This window comes from Peromyscus eremicus, chromosome 13, assembly GCF_949786415.1.
Source record: "Peromyscus eremicus chromosome 13, PerEre_H2_v1, whole genome shotgun sequence".
Taxonomy (NCBI): Eukaryota; Metazoa; Chordata; class Mammalia; order Rodentia; family Cricetidae; genus Peromyscus; species Peromyscus eremicus.
The window spans coordinates 50,497,668-50,520,285 of NC_081429.1; the positions used below are offsets into that span (position 1 = coordinate 50,497,668).

The window sequence follows — 22,618 nt, forward strand, 5'->3', positions numbered from 1 at the left end:
ATATTCTTATCTCCATTTTTGATACATATGAAAATTCCCATAACATAATCTTTTCATTTTATTTTTTTAACACAGGGTCCACCATGTAGCCCTGGCTGGCCTTGAACTCCTAGAGGGCCTCCTGCCTGTTTCCAGAGTGCTGGATTGTAAAGTTATGCTCCCGTGCATCTGGCTGTTCTGTTTTTGTTTTTGACACAGGGTTTCTCTGTGTGGCCTTGGCTGTCCTGGACCTCACTATTTAAACTAGACTGGTCTCAAACTCAGAGATAGTGTTGCCTCTGCCTCCTGAATGCTGGGATTAAAGGTGTGCGCCACCATGTCTGGCCTACCAGGACATTTTTTAAAGTCTGGATAAACTAAGCCAAGGATTGAATGTAGAGACATTTATAACATTGCCAACAGTAGTGAAAATCAGCACATTAATGCTTTTTTTTCCTTAAGATTTATTTATTTATCATATATACAGTGTTCTGTCTGCATGCCAGAAGAGGGCACCAGATCTCATTACAGATGGTTGTGAGCCACCATGTGGTTGCTGGGAATTGAACTCAGGACCTCTGAAAGAGCAGCCAGTGCTCTTAAACTCTGAGTCATCTCACCAGCCCACCCCTCAAGCAAATTAATTCTTTATGAGTAAATCTGAAACCTAAAAAATTCAGAAAACAAACCTTTTGGAACTTACTTGGCTGCAGAATCTGATCTAAACAACGAAATTATGTGTTCGTGTGTCTGTCTATATATCTATCGTCTATCTGAGAGATGATTTATTTCTGTTAGTGTGACTATAAAGGATTATTTTTTTGATTATGTGATATTGTCTATAGGTCTACTTGGAATTTAAAGTTCTATTTATTAACATACTATACAAGTGAAATATTATTTACTTGGTGTCATAGATTAAAACATAATTTTATGACAAAGTAATTGGTTATATTTGCTATGTTTTCTTTTTAGTTTAACATTCATTCATTTTCAGCAATTAAAATTCAATTCTCACCTACCAAAATGAAATGCATCTCACAAAAATCCTATTTTCACAACAGAGCGCAGCTGCTGGGCCTTTAAGTAACTAATGGAGTTACCTGCATTGACAAACGGGATGCCGTCGTAGGGCACATACTGGGACTTCCACATCAAGCGCGTGGCAGGTTTGGCTGGGCTTGGAGACTGGCGAGTGCCCCAGACACTCCGGGTTTGCTGCTTGTGAAAAGTGAGGATGCTTTCTAGTTCAGTCTCACTGACACAGTAGCCACGGTAGGAATCTCCAATTTTCTGTACAAGGAGAAATCATATGACAGATACTGACTGTATTATTTGTATTAAAAAATATTCATCTGGGGATGAAGTGTTGCCATAACCAGGTAAGTGAGGTAAGGATTCTCTTAGACTCACCTCACAACTCCTAAGACGGCAGGCCCAGATCGGTGTGTTACAAGACAGTGGCTGAAGAGGAGCCGGCAAAGATTCTTCGAGCATTCTGGGAGAGGAGAGGAACAGATGTAAATCCGTGGTTACATACACACACACACACACACACACACACACACACACACACACACACACACGTGCACACATACCATTTAACTGCTTTATCTTTTCCTTGACTTGGTATGTGTAATATTGTAACATATGGACACACGTGTGTACATATGTGTATCGAAACCAGAGCCTGACATCAGATGTTTTCCATAATCACTCATCTTTTTTTTTTTTTTTTGTTTCTTGAGACAGGGTTCCTCTGTGTACCCTTGGCTGTTCTAGAATTTGCTCTGTAGACCAGGATGGACTCGAACTCACAGAGATTCGCCTGCCTCTGCCTCTCAAGTACTGGGCTTAAAGATATGTGCCACCATCACCCGGCTCACCTTATTTTTTGAGACTGTGTTTCTCACTGAACCTGGAGCTCATCAATTCTGCAAACTGGCTGGCTATGAACTCAAAGGATCCGTCTTCCTTTGTGCCCACTTCCCAGAGGTCACAGATAAGAACTACTACACCTGGTTTTGAATGCAAGGCCTCATACTCCATGCTGAATGTTTTACTAAGCCATTTCCCCAGACCACCTCTTTTTTTTTAAAGATTTATTTATTTATTATGTGTACAATGTTCTGCCTGCACATATGCCTGCAGGCCAGAAGAGGGCACCAGATCTCATTATAGATGGTTGTGAGCCACCATGTGGTTGCTGGGAATTGAACTCAGGACCAGTCAGTGCTCTTAACCTCTGAGCCATCTCTCCAGCCTCCCCAGACCACCTCTTTAAAAATATATTTTATGTGTCTTCATAGTTAGCCTGCATGCATATAAGTATGCATACTACACGTGACTGGGGTCAGAGTGGGCACTGGATCCTCTACAACTGGAATTACAGCTGGCTGTAAGTCACCATATGGGTGCTAGGAAGCAAACCCAGGTCTCTACAAGAACAACAAGTGCTCTTAACCACAGAACCATCTCTCCAGCCTCCAACTCCTCCTTTTTTGTTTGTTTGTTTGTTTGTTTTTGTTTTTTGAGACAGGGTTTCTCTGTGTAGCTTTGGCACCTTTCCTGGAACTCACTCTGCAGACTAGGCAGACCTCGAACTCACAGAGATCCGCCTGGCTCTGCCTCCCGAGTTCTGGGATTAAATGCGTAAGCCACCACTGCCCGGTCCTCCCTCCTTTTTTAAAACAAACAAACAAACAAACAAATATTTCTGTACATTTATTTAATGTTGTTTTTATTCCATGCCATTGATTTGTATTTCTTTGGGTTTCTTCTGGGAATCCCTTTTTCTTCTGTGAAACCTATTTTGCTTTAGAAACAATTCTTCCTTTTCACAAAGGATCATCTCAAGGAGCTCTTAACTGTAGAGCAGTCTCTCCTGCCCATGTTAACTTTTTTTTTTTTTTTTTGGTTTTTCGAGACAGGGTTTCTCTGTGTAGCTCTGCGCCTTTCCTGGAACTCACTTGGTAGCCTAGGCTAGCCTCGAACTCACAGAAATCCGCCTGGCTCTGCCTCCCGAGTGCTGGGATTAAAGGCGTGCGCCACCACCGCCCAGCAACTCTTTTATTGGTAATCTCAACATACAGTTTCTGAACTGGCTAAAGGGATTTAACAGTAGACTCTTCCTGTTTATGGCCAAGAGGTGACCTATGAAAATGGTCCACCAATCTCTTCACTCAGAAAACCCTACAGAATCATGTAAATCAAGAGGCTTAGATCTCAAGTTCATTAAAAAATACTCAAGGAACTGCCCAGACCATCAAGGACACACATATCTCAAAACCCATGAAGCATGTGTAAGGTATTACTTTAAAGAAGCAATGTATGCCAGCCACTCTGGCAGAACAGTGGTCAAGGTGGTGGCCATGCACAGGCCAAACAGTGGGGCTAGACAGAGTCAGCAGTTGTGGGAATTCTGCCAGCTTCTAAGTATATCTATCCCAATTATACATTCTAGAGTTGGGGAAATAACCAAAGGATGAGTTCAGGGACCCACTGGTTCTACCGTGAGATGGACTTCAGCTTAAACTCCATTAGTCAAGTTGACCTCCAGAAGCCCCTGATTTTACTGGAGGACCACAATGTTTCTTGGGATCTCCTGGAGTCAATGTCAGTTCAGAACTAGTATCCAAAACATCCTGGACAGTCTAATTGTCTCTCCAGTGTACATTTACCCGTGTAAAAAGCCGCAGGTCTCTCTGGGCAAGAGCAAAAGTCTTAGGTCCTTTCCTCAGGGGAACCTCTCCTCTTCACTCAAGGGGTTCTGGATCCGCAAACTGGCTCAAGTGGAAACCAGTTTACTGGCTGAGATTCCATCTTGCCACCATCCAATGTAGCGTTTCCTTCATTTGAGAATTTTTTGCTTATACTGATCAAACAAAAACACAGCAGGCGTCTTATCTAGTTCATTCCCGGAAACACTATGATTGTTTAGCTAGTACCAGAGCGCTCCATACAAGTCATGACACCACAAAAATCACTTTGCCTGTGCTGTCCATTATGGGTCAGGCCATCATGGACACTGCTTGTCTCTGCTGCCCATTATAATAACTACATTCACCTTGCCGAATTATAGAAAAAAGGGTTTACTTTGCCTTACAGTTCCAGAGAGTTATTCAAGTCCCTCATGGCAGGGAAGTCAGCATGGCTATAGGACCAGGCCTGAGAGATCACAGCTCAACCCCACACAGGAAGCAGAGAGAGATAGCAGGAAGTGGGGCAAGGTTGCAAACCATCCATACCTGCCCCCAGTGACCTGCAAGGTTCTATAATCTCTACAAAGAGGGCCACTAACTGGGACCAATGTGTTAGAAAACATGAACCTATGGATGGCATTTCTCATTCAAACCATCACACCCACCAAATATAGCTCATCCAGTTTTGTGAAGCAAACACTACAAGATTTAAAAACCACAGATTAACCACCAAACAGCAATAGTGTGTGATTGCAACACCCTATTCTCACTATTGGACAGATCAAGTGCACAAAAAATGAATAAAGAAACACTGAAATTAAATGAGATTAAACTAACTGATGGGCCTAACTGACAGAGCATTCTGCCTGAACAATGGGGAATACACATTCTTCTCAGCAACCCATGTAATCTTCTCTAAAATAGCTCATATATTAGGACACAAAGCAAGTCTCAACAAATACAAGGAAATTGAAACAACATACTGTATTCTTCCTGATTATGATGGGATAAAGCCATAATAATAATAATTATTGTTATATATAATAATATGTATTATATATAATAATTATACTATTATAATATAATTGCCTGCCTCTGCCTCCCAAGTGCTGGGATTAACAAAGGTGTGCGCCACCACTGCCTGGCATAAAGCCAGAAATTAACAGCAATAGAAACTTCAGAAAATATACAAACTCATAGAGAGTAAGCAATACAATGTTGAATGATGAATGGGTCACTGAAGAAATCAAGAAGGAAATTTTAAATTCCTAGAAGTAAATGATAATGAAAATTCAAATCTACGTGATACAAGAAAGGAATCCTAAGAGAGGAATGTGTAACTCTAAATGCCTACATTAAGGAGTCAGACATATAGCAAATGTACAACCTGATAGTAAAACTTTAGGCACTGGGAAAATAAGAACAAGCCAATCCCAAAGCAGTAGATGGGAAGAAATAACAAAGGTCAGGGCAGAAAATAATAAAATAGAATGAAAATGACAAAAAATTCAATTAAACGAAGAGGTGATTTTTGAAAAGGTAAATAAAATTGACATACCCCTAGCCAAACTAATCAAAAGAAAGAGACAGAAGACCCAATTAATAAGACTAGAAGAAAAGGGACACACTAGAACACACACCGAGGAAATCCAGTGGATTGTGAAGACATACTTTAAAAATTCATGTCCCACTAAACTGGAAAATCTAAAAGAAAAAGATGAATTTGAGACACATATGACCTACCAAAGTTAAGCCAAGCAAATAATTTCAATAGAGCCATAACAACCAATGAGATCAAAGCAGTAATCAGAAATCTTCCAATGAAAAAAATCCCAGGTGCAGATGGAGTTGGTAAAGAAAAATCTATAAATACTGTCTTGGGCTGTGAGTTTATCTACGTGTTAGTCCCTTGTCTACTATGCAAGAGGCCCTGGATTGATGTCTAGCTCTGAAAACTAACTAACTAATGGCTCACAATACGAATATTGTCTTATTTTAAAATATTTTCATAGAACAATTAAAGGAATATAAACACATAAAATGATACATCAAGGGAGAGGCTGGAGAGATGGCTCAGCAGTTAAGAGCTCTCTGACTCTTCTTCTAGAGGACCCAGGTTCAATTCCCAGCAACCACATAGCAGCTCACAACTGTCTGTAATTCCAGTTCCAGGGGGTTAGACACCCTCATACAGACATACATACACAGACATACACATGGAATAAAAATAAATAAACTAAAAAAAAAGTTACAAAAAGATACTTTAAATATTTTTCTAAAATTGTTATGAAACATGTTATTTTTAAGAAAAAAAAAAAAGGTAAAACTGAAGGAGAAGTTAGCAAAAAGTAGGCTGTGTCAGGGCTGGAAAGACGGATCAGCAGTTGAGAGCACCAGCTGCACTTCCAGAGGTCCTGAGTTCTATTCCCAACAACCACATGGTGGCTCACAACCATCTACAGTGGGATCTGATGCTCTCTTCTGGCATAACGTTGTATATAGAGCACTCATATACATAAAATAAATAAAAAACTTTAAAAACAAAGAAAAAAACAAAATAAAAAAACAGGCTATGTTTTTGTGGCTGGGTGGAAAATATTTGTCTAGCATGTCCAAGACCCTTTGCTCAATTTCCAGAACCAGCACATACATACACACAAAATACTAGCAAAAACATTTTAAATACTTTATCATCTAAGAATTATATCTATATAAATGTGGCTAACAATTTAAAAACCTTAGGAACATTTCTCTGAAAGGACAGGAAACTGTCTTGTCAAGATGAGCTGAAATAAATGAAGATATATGTGATGAACATTTCCTCTTTCTGAATTTCTGATCTTTTCCACTGTCTGCCAGATCTGATCATTTAAAAACAGGCTTCCACTGTGACCCCAAAGACAAGCTCCTCTTTCCCATGATTCACCTGGTCCCTGACTTTTTGGGAAACCCAAGGGATGCTTGAGAACGAAGAATGTAGTCATTGGTGCTGGCTTCTAGAGTGTCTGCTCTTACAGTTGGTAAGCTTCTGTCAGTGGGTTTCTCTTCAGAGGCATCTTAACAACAGAAATAAGAAGCATCAGTATTTTCAATAACACTATGAAGATTACTTAACTAGAATTAAATCATTTTAATAGGAAAAAGAATAGTTCTGAAGTTAAAAAAACAAAACTTTAAATGATTTATTGAGACTGTCACTGATAAACTTACTTTTAAATTATATACTGACTATGAAATTTTGTAGTTAACTTTTTATACTTATATTTAACAGCTATGATTTTAAAATAGTAGAAATAATTGTTATATTAAAGAGTTTCACATGTAATATGAAAACAAAAAATTTACTTCTACATTGTGCTTATAATGTTTTTAGTTTAACTTTTAATGACTATTAATAAAGACAATAAATCATAAAACAAGGTAAAAATAACTATCTTAAACTACTATGTATAAAAGAGCAACAAAACGTGTAGCAATGATGTTAAAAAGAGATTCAACTACATTGCAAAGGGAAGGAAGAAAATTACTAGAAATATTATCAAACAGGCAAAGGGGGGGATGGGAAGTCTGATCCTCTTTTCTGAATGTGAAACCAAGGGAAGGAGGAGGAGATCTAAATAACAGTTAAAAAAGGGATGGGTCACAGAGCTAGCAAGAATCAATAAAGTACAAATATAAAAAACTCCTGTAGCTAGGTCCTATGTTTGTGCTACTGTTGCTATTTCTATTGTTTCTATAACTAAGAAGAATTTAGTTTATGCTCATTGGTTATCTGGGAGGAAGCAGGAGTCAATCAGCTTCATAGAATCCCAAAATGAAACAGACAGATAACCTAGACAGGAGTTGAAAGGCGAACTTAAGATTTACTGGGGCTAAAAAAAACCTTTCTAATTACTTAATTCACAACCTCACCTAAAGAGATGAACTTTAATATGGACTTCCTAGGGAATTTTCTAGACTATCATCTTAATCTTTAGAGCATTGTCAACCCCCCTGCACCCATCCCATACTGACTCACCTTGAGGACTAGTCACATCCACAAGCGGCTCCTGAGGTATGATCACTTGAGCCATTCCTGTCTGGGTAGATGGAATTATATGAAGCACCTGTCCGTTTTCTGATGGGCTCGTAGCGATCATCTCGGAGGCATTAAAAAAATGATATGCTGTTCTGATTTTCCAGGGCTACTAGGTTATTTAACCTCACACCTACTCCTAGGATGGCCTTATTACTTCACTCTGCAGACACAGACTGAGACTGTGCCAATTTTCCAAAGGTCCCACAGCTGACAAGTGCTGAAGCTAAGATTCAAAACAATCAGCTTGACTATAGCCTATGGTCTTAAGGACCTATGATCTTAATCGTGATAGCACATGCATGAAGGTTAAAAAAGACAGTTTGGGCCGGGCGGTGGTGGCACACGCCTTTAATCCCAGCACCCGGGAGGCAGAGCCAGGCGGATCTCTGTGAGTTCGAGGCCAGCCTGGGCTACCAAGTGAGTTCCAGAAAAGATGCAAAGCTACACAGAGAAACCCTGTCTCGAAAAACCAAAAAAAAAAAAAAAAAAAGACAGTTTGGGCTACATGAAACCTTGTCTCAAAAACAAAAAGTAACTTTCAAGTACACTTTAGTATATAACACTAGCTGTAAATCACATCTGCCTTATTGCAAGTACCAGTGTACCTGACATGAGCAGTAAGGACTGCTTTAAACTATTGGTAGTCTTTGTACTCCTAAAAGAAAAAAAAAATACCTATATTTCCAATATAATGTATAAGTCAAAAGTATCAAGAAACTAAGGTCATTTAGTATGGTTAATACATATTGTTAAATACTATAATAACCTAACACTCGTTAGTTATAAAATATACTCGGGCTGGAGAGATGGCTCAGAGGTTAAGAGCACTGACTGCTCTTCCAGAGGTCCTGAGTTCAATTCCCAGCAACCACATGGTGGCTCACAACCATCCGTAATGAGATCTGGTGCCCTCTTCTGGCCTGCAGACATACATGCTGTATACATAATAAATAAATAAATCTTTAAAAAAATAAATAAATAAATAAATAAAATAAAAATAAAATATACTCACCATTTGTGCATTAGAATCGCCCAGTGACTGAAGGTCATATTGAAGAGGCTGCCCATTTGGGTCCAAAAGACGAAACTGCTCCTCATGAAGGGTCTGTGCCTCGGTCAGTGTCTCTGGCATGTCCTGTGATGTGAGTGACTCATCTGTTTCAGGAGCAGGAATGGGCAAAATAGTAGGGGAATCATTCTGTCCAAAGGAAGAATCCCCAGAGTCCATACAGGTCAGATGCTTTTGAAAAGTCAATAAATAAAGAAAGAAAATGACATTAGTCTTTGTAAAATATACCATATTTTTACAGAGTTTTTTTCTTTTCTGGGGGGTGGGGTGGGGAGACAGGGTTTCTCTTTGTAACTATCCTGCTGTGGAACTCCCTCTGTAGAACAGGCTGGCCTCGAACTCACAGAGATCCACCTGTCTCTGGTATTTCTTCAGTCGGTGCTGCTCAGCCTTCCTCATCTGCAGCCCTTTAACACAGTTCCTCATGTTGTGTGACCCCAACCATAAAGTTATTTTCATTGCATCATCATAACTGTAGTTTTGCTACTGTTATGAATCATAAATATCTGTGTTTTCAGATGGTCTTAGGCGATCCCTATGAAAAGGTCATTTGATCCTGGTTGAGAACCGCTGTCTTAAATGAAAGTGTTGATTTTTATGTTTTAACTCTTTATTTTCTCAGGAATGCATTTGGAAATGATGAAATATAATTCAATATGTATATATTGAGTACAAAATGTTATGGCTATATATAAGCATTATTAAAAATTCTATGTTAAAAACTAAATATATGATAGATATGTAATCAAAACCTTTTTGAAACAGAGTGTCAAATATGCACCCCAGGCCTGACTTTGAACTGTTGGCCCTGTGCTGTGCCTCCTGAGTGCTGGGAAAACAAGTGTATACTACCACTTCTGGCATATTAAAAACCTCGTATCACTGAATAAAAGAACTATTCTTTAAGCAAGAACAGTTGTTAAATGGCATGCTGTTCCTTCTTCAGATTAGAAAGCTTTCCAGCCGAATTCCCTACCTCAGGTTCTCGAGTTTCTCCTGGGGACTCTCCGCCATCACTACGGCTGACTTCTAATGAAGGACACTGGTCCATGCTGCCTCCATCTTCGGTTTCATTGTCTCCTGTTAGTTAACAGCTGAAAGATTAGACATCTGGTCAACTGTGCAACTAACACTTTGATGGGGATGTTAATCCTAAATGAAATGTTCATCTTCCATACTACACACAGTTTAGGTAAAACAATTTCCATTCTATAGATAGAAAAATTATTGTTTTTATTAATTAACTTGCCAAGGCACCAGAATACATTTAAGGCAAATTAAACATTAGGGTTACATAGTTCCCTCATTCTGTCCTTATTACATTCTATATTATTAGTTCATTAAAACTGAATTTGTGTTATAAAGTTATGTTACATCCACTGCACAATTATTTAATGCAAATAAAAGTTTAATTTTATGGGTTGGGTATAACCTATATAGCATTTTTTTGAAAAGATGTCTTGGTGCAAATGGGACCATGCATGTATGAGAATATGTGTCCTTTAGGAATGTTAATCTATATAGTCTTATGTAATTTTTAAAAAGATGCCTTGGTACTAATGGGATTATACACACATGGAAATATGTGTCCCTTGAGATATGTTAAACACATAGCATCACATAATTTTAGAAAAGAGGCCTTGATGCTGACAGGATTATGCATGCATGGGAATATGTGTCCTACAAGATACATTCCAGGGGCTGGAGAGATGGCTCAGAGGTTAAGAGCACTGGCTGCTCTTCCAGAGGTCCTGAGTTCAATTCCCGCAACCACACGGTGGCTAATAACCACCTGTAAAGAGATCTGATATCCTCTTCTGGCATACAGGTGTACATGCAGACAGAACACTGTAAAATAAATGTTAAGAAAAAACAAATTAAAAAAAAAGATAAATTCCAAATACTCCAGTGGATGTCTAAAACCTCAGAAAGAATCAAATCCTCCACGTGCATTTATATACTAGGCCCATTAGCACTATAAGAGATAAGTAAAAAACAATAATAAAATAGAACAATTGCACTATACTACAATAAAAGTTATTCCCAAATTTCCTGTTTAATATTTTCAAGTCATGGTTGACTATAGGTAACTGAAACTACAAAGAATGAGCAGGGCGGTGGTGGCGTGGCGCATGCCATTAATCACAGCATCTGGGAGGCAGAAGCAGGCGGATCTCTGTGAGTTCGAGGCCAGCCTGGTCTACAGAGTGAGTTCTAGGACAGCCAGGGCTACACAGAGAAACCCTGTCTGAAAACCAACAAACAAACAAACAAAAAAGAGTGAAATGGGACCTACAAGACAGTTCAGCAGGTAGAAGTCCTCTCTGATCTCCACATGAACTCAGTGGTACGTGCACACACACACCCTACACACAACTGACAGTAAAATGATGTTTTAAGTTAAAACTTCAGATGAAAGCACTAGATATATTTATGTAACCACTCAAGGATGACTTTGTAAGGCCCTACTGCTGAAGACACAACACACTTTTGTTGTAGGGCCTAGAGAACTCAATCCGGAATTGACCTGAAAACTTCCTCTCTACAAGGTAGCTTCACAGGGCTAGAGGTTGCTATTCCAGCCCCAGGGTGTGACAGGGGGAGCCATCAATGGACTTACTCAGTAGTAGCAACTGTATGCTAAAATAGTGACCTGCCAGGTGAAATGTGCCCACAGGTACATCAGTGGCATGATTGCTATGGAGGTAACCAACAGCTTCCTGTTTGGATCCAGGGCCCATTTCATAGGTGGGAATTTATGTCTGGTACTCTAAAGCTAGCCCAGACCAGGGCTAAGGAGGTCATAGGCACCAGAAGGAAACTTGCCATTGTTTCGCTAAATGTACACATCAAACTGACTTCTAAATATTTATGTTTCTAGCCAGAGACTTGTGCTGCCCTCAATTCTCATCAGGAAAGTCTCTTTCTACGGTGGTATCAGTCACAGTACTCAGAATTAGTGACTGCTGAGTGCTTAGCTGCAGATAGGATATGTATACCATCCTACCTAAACCCCAAGGCTCAAGAAACATCAAGAAAAGAGAGAGGCACAGAGGAATATAGGAGCCAGGGATGGGCAAGAGTGTTATGAAATATTGTTGCCTTGTGAACTTCTAGCAGCTACAGTTATCAGAAAGAAAAAAAAAATCAAGCTAGTCAATATTCTGGCATGGATGGAAGAGGGGCTCACAAGACTCCATCATTAGCTGAGGAACTGCTAGTAACTGGTTGTTCCTGGACAACGGGGAATAAGTCTTCTCCAGGGTTGGGGCCACTGGTAGGCCAAGTGCATTCACGAGTCACTCACTGGACTCAGTGGATTATGAAGCTGACATGGACAGGGGATGTCTGGAGGAAGTGGGATTTATTATCAACGAACCAATGTTAAAATTCCTGAAGGAGACAATAATAGCCTGAACCTTCTGCTCTTCCTGTCTCCATCCACCAACCGAGTAAGGCTGTACATGCTATAATCCCAGTAACCAGGAGGCCAGAGCAGGAGGACTGAGTTCCAGGACAGCCTGGGCTACATGAGACCTAGCTCAAAACCAAACTAAGCACTCATACTATCAATATTAGCTTGACAAACTTGGAAATGAAAAATTATGAATAATATAAACTTTGAGGCACTTAGATCTAGTACCATGATTGTCTTTGGCATGAGTTTATGAGACAATAAATGAGTCCTATTTTAATATATAGCTATAAGGTACATTTAAATGATTTCTCATTTAAGATTTTAAATAATCAGATGTATCCTGATCTAATTTATCATAAAAATTCAACAAAACCTATAACCTACGGTTACTTAACCTATTAGAATATAGAGAAGCAATTTTATTGTCTACTTTTCTGAATTTTGTATATCACTTGACAATAGAGATTTTAAAGTAGTTTACAAACAAAAAAAGATATTTTAATGGTAACAGGGGGGGTTAGGAGATTGTGTACTGCAAAAGAACCTTTTGCTACAGAAAAAAATAGGAAGTGGATCTAAAACAAAACTTTATTTTGTATCTAGAAGATTAGAAGAAGTAACAATAACCAAACAAAAATAATCCATTCCATATCCTCCTAAAAATGAGCAAAACACAAAAGTGAACATCTGAAAGAATATATAAGAATACATTTAAGTATGAGGGTGAAATGTCTATATTCAGTAAACCCATAATACATTACTAAAACCAAAAACCTAAGTAAGTGGGAAAATTATACTATGGTCATGGAAAATACTGTTGTAATGCCAATATTACTCAAAGCAATTTATAGATTCAGTACAATGCTGTGGGATGGTCTGTATGTCAAGTGTGTTGCTGATTGGTCAATAAATAAATCACTGATTGGCCAGTGGCTAGGCAGGAAGTATAGGCGGGACAAGGAGGAGAATAAAGCTGGGAAGTGGAAGGCTGAGACAGAGACACTGCCAGCCGCCACGATGACAAACAGCATGTGAAGATGCCGGTAAGCCACGAGCCACGTGGCAAGGTATAGATTTATAGAAGTGGATTAATTTAAGCTGTAAGAACAGTTAGCAAGAAGCCTGCCACGGCCATACAGTTTGTAAGCAATATAAGTCTCTGAGTGGGTCGGGTCTGAGCGGCTATGGGACTGGCAGGTGAGAGAGATTTGTCCTGACTGTGGGCCAAACAGGAAAACTCTGGCTACAGTATAATCCCTATTATAGGATTCCATGCATCTGTGAACTGAAAGAATATCCTCAAATTTATATGGAAAAATCTCAAGGGATTCTAAAAACCCAAATGATATTGAAAAAGAACAAAATTGGTCTCACTTCTAAATTTCAAAACTTAGCATAAAATTATAAATAATGGAGCCATATTATTATTGAGCCATAGAAAGAAATGGATACTGGTAAGCTACCACATTGATGAGACTGAAAACCATGCTAAGTTAGAAGCTAGGCACAAAAGGTCACATATATCATTCTATTTAGATAAAATATTTCGTATAGGTAAATCCATAAAAAGAACAGTTTAGGGAAATTACAGGTAGGGTGTGTATAAAAATACTGCAAAACCAGAGGTAGCTTTCCATACCCTACAAGTGTTCCAAATGCCATTGAGTTGTTGATTTTACAATGGTTAGTTTTACTAGGTTGTGCTGAAATATGCCTATTATCCCAGCACTGGGAAGGATGAGACAGGGGGATGATGAATCAGAGACAGGAAATGAGAAACTGTGAACAGGGACTGGATATTTGATGATACTAAGGAACTTTTCTAGGTATGAAGATGATATGGCAATATTAATATTCATGGATGAAACCGTATCATGACATATTTAATGACCAGGATTTGTTTAAAAATTGATCGAAGTCTGAGAGAAAGAAGTATTACTAGATAGAGCTAGACATGAAACAAGGTCAGCCTTGAGATGATAATGTGAGCGCTCACAAATGGCTATCACACTGGCTTTGTGCCACTATACTGCTGGTATGTATTTTGAAATTTCCCTTCAGTAAGTTATAAAAACTGGATAGAATCTGAGGCCAAACTGACTTCATCATACCTACCTCACATCAAGCAAACAAACAAACAAACAAATATGAAAACAAGGAAAACCAAACCCTGGGCAAACTGGATTTACTAGATATATTTAGACCTCCATTCCAGCCAGGAACTGTAGTGTACACTAAACTCTCTGAAATGGATAGGTCCACGGTCAGCCTCAGGCATACAGTGAATTCAAGGCCACATTCAGCTATATGAGACCTTGTACTGCTGTGGGATAATCCTTCTGTACACTGTGAATATGCATTACTCTCATTGGTTAATAATAAAGTTGACTGGCCGGGCGGTGGTGTCGCACGCCTTTAATCCCAGCACTCGGGAGGCAGAGCCAGGCGGATCTCTGTGAGTTCGAGGCCAGCCTGGGCTACCAAGTGAGTCCCAGGAAAGGTGCAAAGCTACACAGAGAAACCCTGTCTCGAAAAACCAAAAAAAAAAATAAATAAATAAATAAATAAATAAATAAATAAATAAAGTTGACTGGCCTATAGCAAGGCAGGAAAAAGTTAGGCGGAACAATCAAACTGAGGACTGGGATGAAGAAGGGCAGAGTCAAGAGAGATGCCAGAGAGACACCCAAGAAGCAAGATGCTAGAGGACAGGTAAACCACGAGCCATGTGGCAATACATAGACTAATAGAAATGGGTTCATTTAAATGTAAGAGCTAGTTAGTAGTAAGCCTGAGCTATTGGCTGAGCATTTTGTAATTAATATAAACTCTGTGTGTTTATTTGGGACTGGGTAGTTAGGACAGGAAAACTCTGCCTTGTTTACACTGTACCAAAAACAAAAACAAAAACCAAACAATAAAAACCCATTCTACTCTGAATGACTAGAGAACCAGGACCTCAAGCACTAGCCTTGAGTTGTCATGAACAGGGAATATCAGGCCACAGGTGCAACTGAATGAAATTGCAATGTTTAGGCCCTCAGAAAGCAAATGCAAAATTTCAGTATAGACAAGTTCAAAAGAGCTATCATATCTCACAGTGACTACAGTGTTGGATATCTGAAAGCTATTGAGAGTAGATCTGAAGTATTCCTGTTTTTATTTTTACGAATATTGGTATTTTACCTGCATATATGTCTGTATGATGGTGTTAGATCCCCTGGAACAGGAGTTACAGACGGTTGTGAGCAGCCATGTGGGTCTTGGGAATTGAATCTGGGTCCCCGGGAAGAGCAGTCAGTTCTCTTAACCGCTGAGCTATCTCTCCAGCCTCTCTAATAGGAGACTAATAGGAGCCTCCAGACTAATAGGAGCTGGAGAGATGGCTCAGTATTTAAGAGTACTGGCTGCTCTTCCAGAGGACCTGATTTTAATTCCCAGCACCTACATTGAGTGGCTCATGACCACCTATAACACACAAGGAATCTGATGCCTCTGGTCTCCAACGGTACCTACCACAAATGTACAATTGTTTTTACACACACACACACACACACACACACACACACACACACACACACAATTAAAAATAAAATTAATTTAAAAAAGATATACCATTCTTGTGTGTGTGTGTGTGTGTGTGTGTGTGTGTGTGTGTTTTCTTTTTTGGTTTTTTAGACAGTGTTTCTCTGTATAGCCTTGGCTGTCCTGGAACTTGCTTCCTAGACCAGGCTGGCCTCGAACTCACAGAGATCCACCTGCCTCTGCCTCCTGAATGCTGGGATTAAAAGCATGCACCACCACCACCTGGCCAAGATATACCAATTAAAAAAAAAAAAAGCTGGTATTTGGAATGGGGCATGGTTCAGTGGTAGAGCACTTGGCTTAGTATATACAAAGCCCTTGGTACAATCTTTAGAGTCTCCCTCTCTCTCTCTCTCTCTCTCTCTCTCTCTCTCTCTCTCTCTCTCTCTCTCTCTCTTTCTCTAATGCACACACGTGTGCAAAGAAAATAAAAGTCATGAATATGTTAATTCATTTGATTTAACCACACCACGTATACATATCAAATATGTTCCCCTTCATAAATATATTTTTGTCAATGAAAAATCTTTCAAAAAAGGAAACAATAAGTATCTAATGAATAACATTAAAAAATGACAAATACAAACACATAGAAGAAATATATACTAAGCTCTTAATATTATTAAAATAAACAATAAAGACAATAACCAATCAATAATATTATAATCAGTTCTCTAGGGAAAGAAAAGATTTATCAAGAAAGAATGAGAGAAACCAGGCGTGGTGGCGCACGTCTTTAATCCCAGCACTTCAGAGGCAGAGGTAGGCAGATTTCTGTGAGTTTGAGACCAGCCTAGTCCGTGAACTGAGTTCCAGGACAGCCAGGGCTATATGGAGAAACCCTATCTCAAAAAAACAAAAAAACAAAACAAAACAAAAAAAAACAAAACAAAACAAAAAAAAAAGAAAGAAAAAGAAAAGAAGAGAGAGAGAGGGAGGGAGGGAGGGAGGGAGGGAGAGAGGGAGGGAGGCTAGAGCGATGGCTCAGTGGTTAAGAGCTCTTACTGCTCTTGCAGAGGACCTGGGTTTGGTTCCCTACACCCACACGTCAGCTCACAAACTGCCTGTAACTTCAATTCCAGGTGATGCAATGCCCGCCTCTTACCTCCACAGGCACCAAACATGCACACGATACACACATATACATGTAGCCAAAACACCCATACACATAAAATTAAAAAATAAATATTTTTTGCCAGGTGGTGGTGGTGCACATCTTTAATCTCAGCATTTGTGAGGCAGAATCAGGTGGATCTCTGTGAGTTTGAGGTCAGTCTGGTCTACAAAGTGAGTTCCAGGACAGCCAGAGCTGTTACACAGAGAGACCCTGTCTCAAAAAACCAAATTAATTAATTAATAATTAATATTTTTAAAGAATGAGGAAAAAGGCACAAATTAATATCAGAAATAAGAGACTAACTAAAGTAGACATTAAGGTGATGATATTATGGACATGTTCCTAGAAGAAAAGAAAGCTTACCAAACAAACTCCAGAACTATAATGGCCACACAGTCCTACACATGTTTAAAAACACTGAAAGTGAAAAATCTCCCCACAAAATGAAGAAACTATTTAATTGTTATCTTAATCGTGGTTTCTAGCTTTTGTTGTGACCGTTTGGCATCTTTGGAGTCCCACTGACCAGGGAAGGACTGCTCTGATCCAGACTAATCAATTCTTAGAGGTAGAAAAGATGCTCTCACAAAACCAACCTGCCTAGGAAAACAAGTCCAAATACGAGGCTCCTGCAGCCTCCTTCGTCATGAGCTCTGACCCGCTGGGGCATCGTTCCCAGCTTCAACCACCCGAAGGCCAGCCATCAGCCAATACAACCAGAGTCCAGTGAGTTCATTCAGTTTCTGTGGGAGCCAGCTTAGTCAGCATAGGCTTCTTTGCCCACTCTTTCTCTAAAAGCCAGCGCAAGGCTCTTCTCAGCCTTCTGCCCCGTCTACCTGCCACCAACCTTGGCGGTGCGCTGTGCGGCTCTTCGTAAGGCACCATGCCTCACTCCTTCTGAGACCTGGGAATAACAGGCTACCTTTTCTTCATCTGTTGGCCTCACCATACCTGAACGGAAAACAAAAATCATGAACACACGAATGCAAAACTCCCAAAGAAAATCACAGTGAACAAACTTAGCAATGCCTAATTTACAAAGTCCTCTGACTGGACTTCCGAGACGGCTCAGTGGGTAAAGGTGCTTGCTGCCAAGCCTGGTGATTCACGTTTGATTTCCGGAACCCCGATGGTGGAAGGAGAGAGCCAAGGCCTGCAAGCTGTTCTGTGGCCTCCACATGTGCACAGTGGTGTGTGCTTGAATGGGCACATGCATGTGCGCACACACATATGTGCATGTGAACACACTAGATATGTCAGTAAATAAGTAACAAATTTAATTATTCAAGTCTCTGATATTGGGCTGAAGAAGCGGCTCAGCACTTGTTGCTCTGCTTGACCCAGGTTTGGTTCCCAGCTCCCACACAGCAGCTCACAACAGTCTGTAACTCCAGCGCCATAGGACACAACACTCTCCTCTGGCTTCTCAGGCACTCTACACACATGATGCACAGATATACATGCAGGCAAAACACCCACACATGAGATAAAAATAATCAGTCTAATAAAGCCCCCACATCACTAAATTCAATTAATCCAATTACCACTAAGAAAGAAAACCAGTAAGAAACCATGATACATACTCTTTCACTACTTCAAGCTTCTGTTCCATACTTACTGAAAGTCTTTTAAATTTAAATGGATTTTTATTACATAAAACTCACACATTTATAAAAAGGAAACTATATGCAAAATACATCTGCTATACCATCCCTTTGCATGCTGAATCTGATTCTTGGGAATAGTTTTTTGTTTTTTGTTTTTTGTTTTTTTTAAGATTTATTTATTTACTATATTATATTCTGCCTGCATGTATGTCTGCAGGCCAGAAGAGGGCACCAGATCTCATTACAGATGGTTGTAAGCCACCATGTAGTTGCTGGGAATTGAAACTCAGGACCTCTGGAAGATCAGTCAGTGCACTTAACCTCTGAGCCATCTCTCCAGCCTGGAATAGTGTTCAACTTAGAGTATCTGGTGTCCATGTTAAAGTCATTGTGGCCACAGGTAGAACAGATCCCACCCTCCCACCCCCCACCCCCCACCCCCCACCCCCACCCCCCACCCCCTCCACCCCCTGTTTTTCTGCAACAGGGTTTCTCTGTGTAGCACTGTCTGATCTGGCTCTCACTCTGTAGACCAGGCTGGCCTCGAACTCACAGAGATCCGCCTGCCTCTGCCTCCTGAGTGCTGGGATTAAAGGCGTGCACCACCACCTGGCGAACAGATATTCTTACTCCAGCTTCTGATGTATTGATAAAATATGGCTGATATCTTCCTTCATCCATCTAGAACTCTTCCTTACAGTTACTAGGTTTCAATGAACTCAGAGAGTGTTCTTAAATCTTTAAGCCATGGACACCCATTTTTCAAAGAGTTGAACACCAAACAAATAATCTCAATAAACAAATAATCTTCCTCCTTTTCCTGTATCTCTGCCAGCATCTGTTTGCTTTGATTTTAGCCGTAGTTTTAATTTGAATTTCCCTGATGGTGAAGGATGCTTGTTGAACACTAAAAAAAAATCCCTAGCAATTTGTATTTTTTCTCTTATGACCTCTCTGTTTAGTTCCACTCCAAGATTTTTTAATTGGATCATTTGGGGTTTTAAATAAATATTTATTTATTTTTGGTGTTTAGTTTCTTGAGTCATCTGTATATTCCAGACATTAGCCCTCTGTCAGACAGATGGACAGTCCGTACATAAATTAAAAGAAGCTATGACTGCACGCATAAGACCTGCACAAGATTAAGCTATACGACGTCCAGGATGGAAGGAACTGAGTCAGGAAGTTCCACCCACAACGGGAACAGTCGCAACTGATGGGTCCTGTGGGAGGGAGAGTTACTTTCCTGCAGGGATTCGACCCTTGAGGGGTTACTCAGGCTCCAGTAGATGGCCTGTACTCATGAACCCCCACACCGCACATACGGCAGCACTAAGACGACTCCAAGGGTTAAAAAAGGTGGGGTGAGAAACTGGGATGGAGGATGGGAATGGGGGGGGTGAGAACTGGGATGGAGGGATGGGGATGGGGGGAGAAACTGGGATGGAGGATGGGAATGGGGTGAGAAACTGGGATGGAGGATGGGAATGGGGTGAGAAACTGAAATGGAGGGATGGGAATGGGGTGAGAAACTGGGATGGAGGGATGGGAACGGGGTGAGAAACTGGGATGGAGGGATGGGAATAGGGGGAGAAACTGGGATGGAGGGATGGGAATGGGGGGAGAAACTGAAATGGAGGGATGGGAATGGGGGGAGAAACTGGGATGGAGGGATGGGAATGGGGGGAGAAACTGGAATGGAGGGGGATGGGAATGGGGTGAGACTGGAATGGAGGATGGGAATGGGGTGAGAAACTGGGATGGAGGGATGGGAATGGAGGGTGGATTTGGTAATTTACTTTGTTAAAACATAAAAATTTAAAAAACAAAAAGACAACAGATGAATTTTAAAGAAACAAAGTGTTGTTTTTTTGTTTGTTGTTTTTGTTTTTGTTTTTTTGTTTTGGTTTTTCGAGCAGGGTTTCTCTGTGTCATTTTGGTGCCTGTCCTTAAACAAAGTTTAAAAACATTATTACCTTCAGGCAGTAGCTCAGGTTTCAAGTTCAGGTTCCTACATTCTTTGGCCTCAGAAACGTCCTTTTGTGTTCTCTGACAGTCTTCCTTTGGAGCACTAAATTATAATAGTGCCAGCTGTGTTCATGTGAAAGCTGTACCTACGTCTTCATGGCAGCATGGTTTCTGTAAGGAAACGGTAGTTGGTGGATATTTTACTCTTCTACACACAAATAAAACTGAATTTCACTGTACACGTTTCATTTATTACCAGGCTAATGTGGTAGGACCTTAGTCTACTCAGTTGAAAAGAGCTGAAGTCCGACTACCACTTGTGTCCTAGAACAGGTGACTTAACCCTTCCTTGTCCTGCTTCTTTGTCTAACCATTCGATGTTTATTTCAAGCCCAACGGTCTATAATTATGGCTGAAAGAAAGATTTCTGTAGCCACATACTCTTTTCCCTCAATGAAAATAATTACCAGTAGAGCGTCTTTGGGAGCGGCAAGGAGCTTTAAAATAAAAAGTTTCCATATCTACATCCTCCAGTGCTAGAGCTGACAAATGTGCCTTGTAAGCAGGAAGTACCAGGACCGGGGAACAGCAAGAAAGAAGCAGAGGACCCGAGTTCAGCTCCCAACATCCATGGGAAGTGGCTCCCAGTACCTGCAACTCTAGCCCCAGGGGATGTCACACCCTCTTCTGGCCTCTGAGGGGACTGCACTCATGTACATAAACCACAAACAAGATACACACACATCATATATACAAATCACTAAAAATCAAAATCTTTTTTAAAAATAAAGGTTTGGCAGAAACTGTCAAGTTATTACTTCTGTGTTTTTACTTTAGAAAGGCTGTCTGTTTACACATGGGGGATACATGGTGGAGGGCTAGAGATTAGTCAAGACACAGATTCTTCTCCATAAACGGCATTACTTGGGATCTGGATGTTTAATTTTGTTCAACAGCAAATTTATGTGTTCAAAGATTTAAGTGTAATTTCTCAGGTGTACTTCCTGGAAAACTGTCACCATCAATCTTGTATTTCCCCCATAACCTTTATGGATTAAAATATATCCTTTAAAACTAATAATCTTAAGCCAGGTGCAGTGGTGCCTGTCTTTAATCTCAGCATTAAAGAGGCAGAGGCAGGCAGATCCAACTTAAACTTTTTACTTTTTAGGAGAAAAGTGAAGGATTGTGTTTATAACAATTCTTACTTAAGGTTTGTCTTCCCTAAAAACGTTTATAATCTTGATTTCTACAGTTCTTACCCTGCACACACATACCCTTTTATTTCTTTGCTCTTTGTGAGAGCTTAAAAAACACTTAATTTAATTTTACACTGATTCCAAAGTGATTTTATTTTCTGTTTAAAGGTAAGTGGAGCACAGTGGTGCCCCGCCCTCTTATTCTTGGGGGACACAGTCTGAGCCCATAGGAATACCTGAAATCAAGGATTCCTAAAGTGAGTACAAACCAATAATGGTTAACTTATAATTAAGCAGGGAGATTAAAAACAAGTTGTAACAATATACTGTAGTAAAACTTCCGCAATATGTTCTTTGTGGACTGTCCGTGTTACTAAAGTAGCCTACAGCTTTTCTTCCGAAATTAAAAATTGGGAACACATAAAACCTTGAGACTAATTCCAGAACTTTAAATTCAGGTTCAAAGCAAGCAGTGGCCAAATGTGGTAGCAGGCATGTATAATTCCAGTATTCAGGGAATAGAGGCAGGAGATCTCGAGTTCAAAGCTAATCTGGGGAAACACAGTGAATTCAAATCCATCCTGGACTACACAGAGAGACCCTGTCTCAAAACAAAACAAAAGACTGTAACAAAAAGAAATATTTTTCCATGGTGGGGGTTCTCCAGATAATAGTGAGTCTTCCTGAGGACCACAGTAAATGAATCCCAAAGGTTTGCAGCACATATTAACTAAACTTAAAGACACCAAGACTCAAAAGCATTAGCTATGCAGGCACTGCCGGGAAGCAACACCAGAGAAAGACACCTAAGTCACTGTTGGGAAAAAAAAAAATCATGCGGGGTATTCTGAATTTTGCAAAACCTAATTTTTCTTAAATAAACATCTTAGCCAAATA

General features: G+C 40.0%; 1 protein-coding gene across 6 annotated transcripts in view; it reads right to left on the bottom strand.

Moving 5' to 3' along the window:
* Carf (calcium responsive transcription factor) overlaps window positions 1-22,618 on the bottom strand; it is a 46,452-nt gene that overhangs the window by 22,261 nt on the left and 1,573 nt on the right. For 5 of the 6 annotated variants that reach the window (XM_059278665.1, XM_059278663.1, XM_059278659.1 and 2 more), the window contains exons 2-9: window positions 20,531-20,693; window positions 17,795-17,898; window positions 9,804-9,921; window positions 8,771-8,998; window positions 7,699-7,819; window positions 6,607-6,736; window positions 1,393-1,477; window positions 1,083-1,272 (exon numbers count right to left, since the gene is read on the bottom strand). In XM_059278665.1, coding sequence (XP_059134648.1) covers window positions 1,083-1,272; window positions 1,393-1,477; window positions 6,607-6,736; window positions 7,699-7,819; window positions 8,771-8,998; window positions 9,804-9,878 — 829 coding nt within the window. In that variant the 5' untranslated portion in view covers window positions 9,879-9,921; window positions 17,795-17,898; window positions 20,531-20,693. The remainder of the gene's footprint in view (window positions 1-1,082; window positions 1,273-1,392; window positions 1,478-6,606; window positions 6,737-7,698; window positions 7,820-8,770; window positions 8,999-9,803; window positions 9,922-17,794; window positions 17,899-20,530; window positions 20,694-22,618) is intronic. The other variant, XM_059278662.1, reaches the window with a different exon arrangement.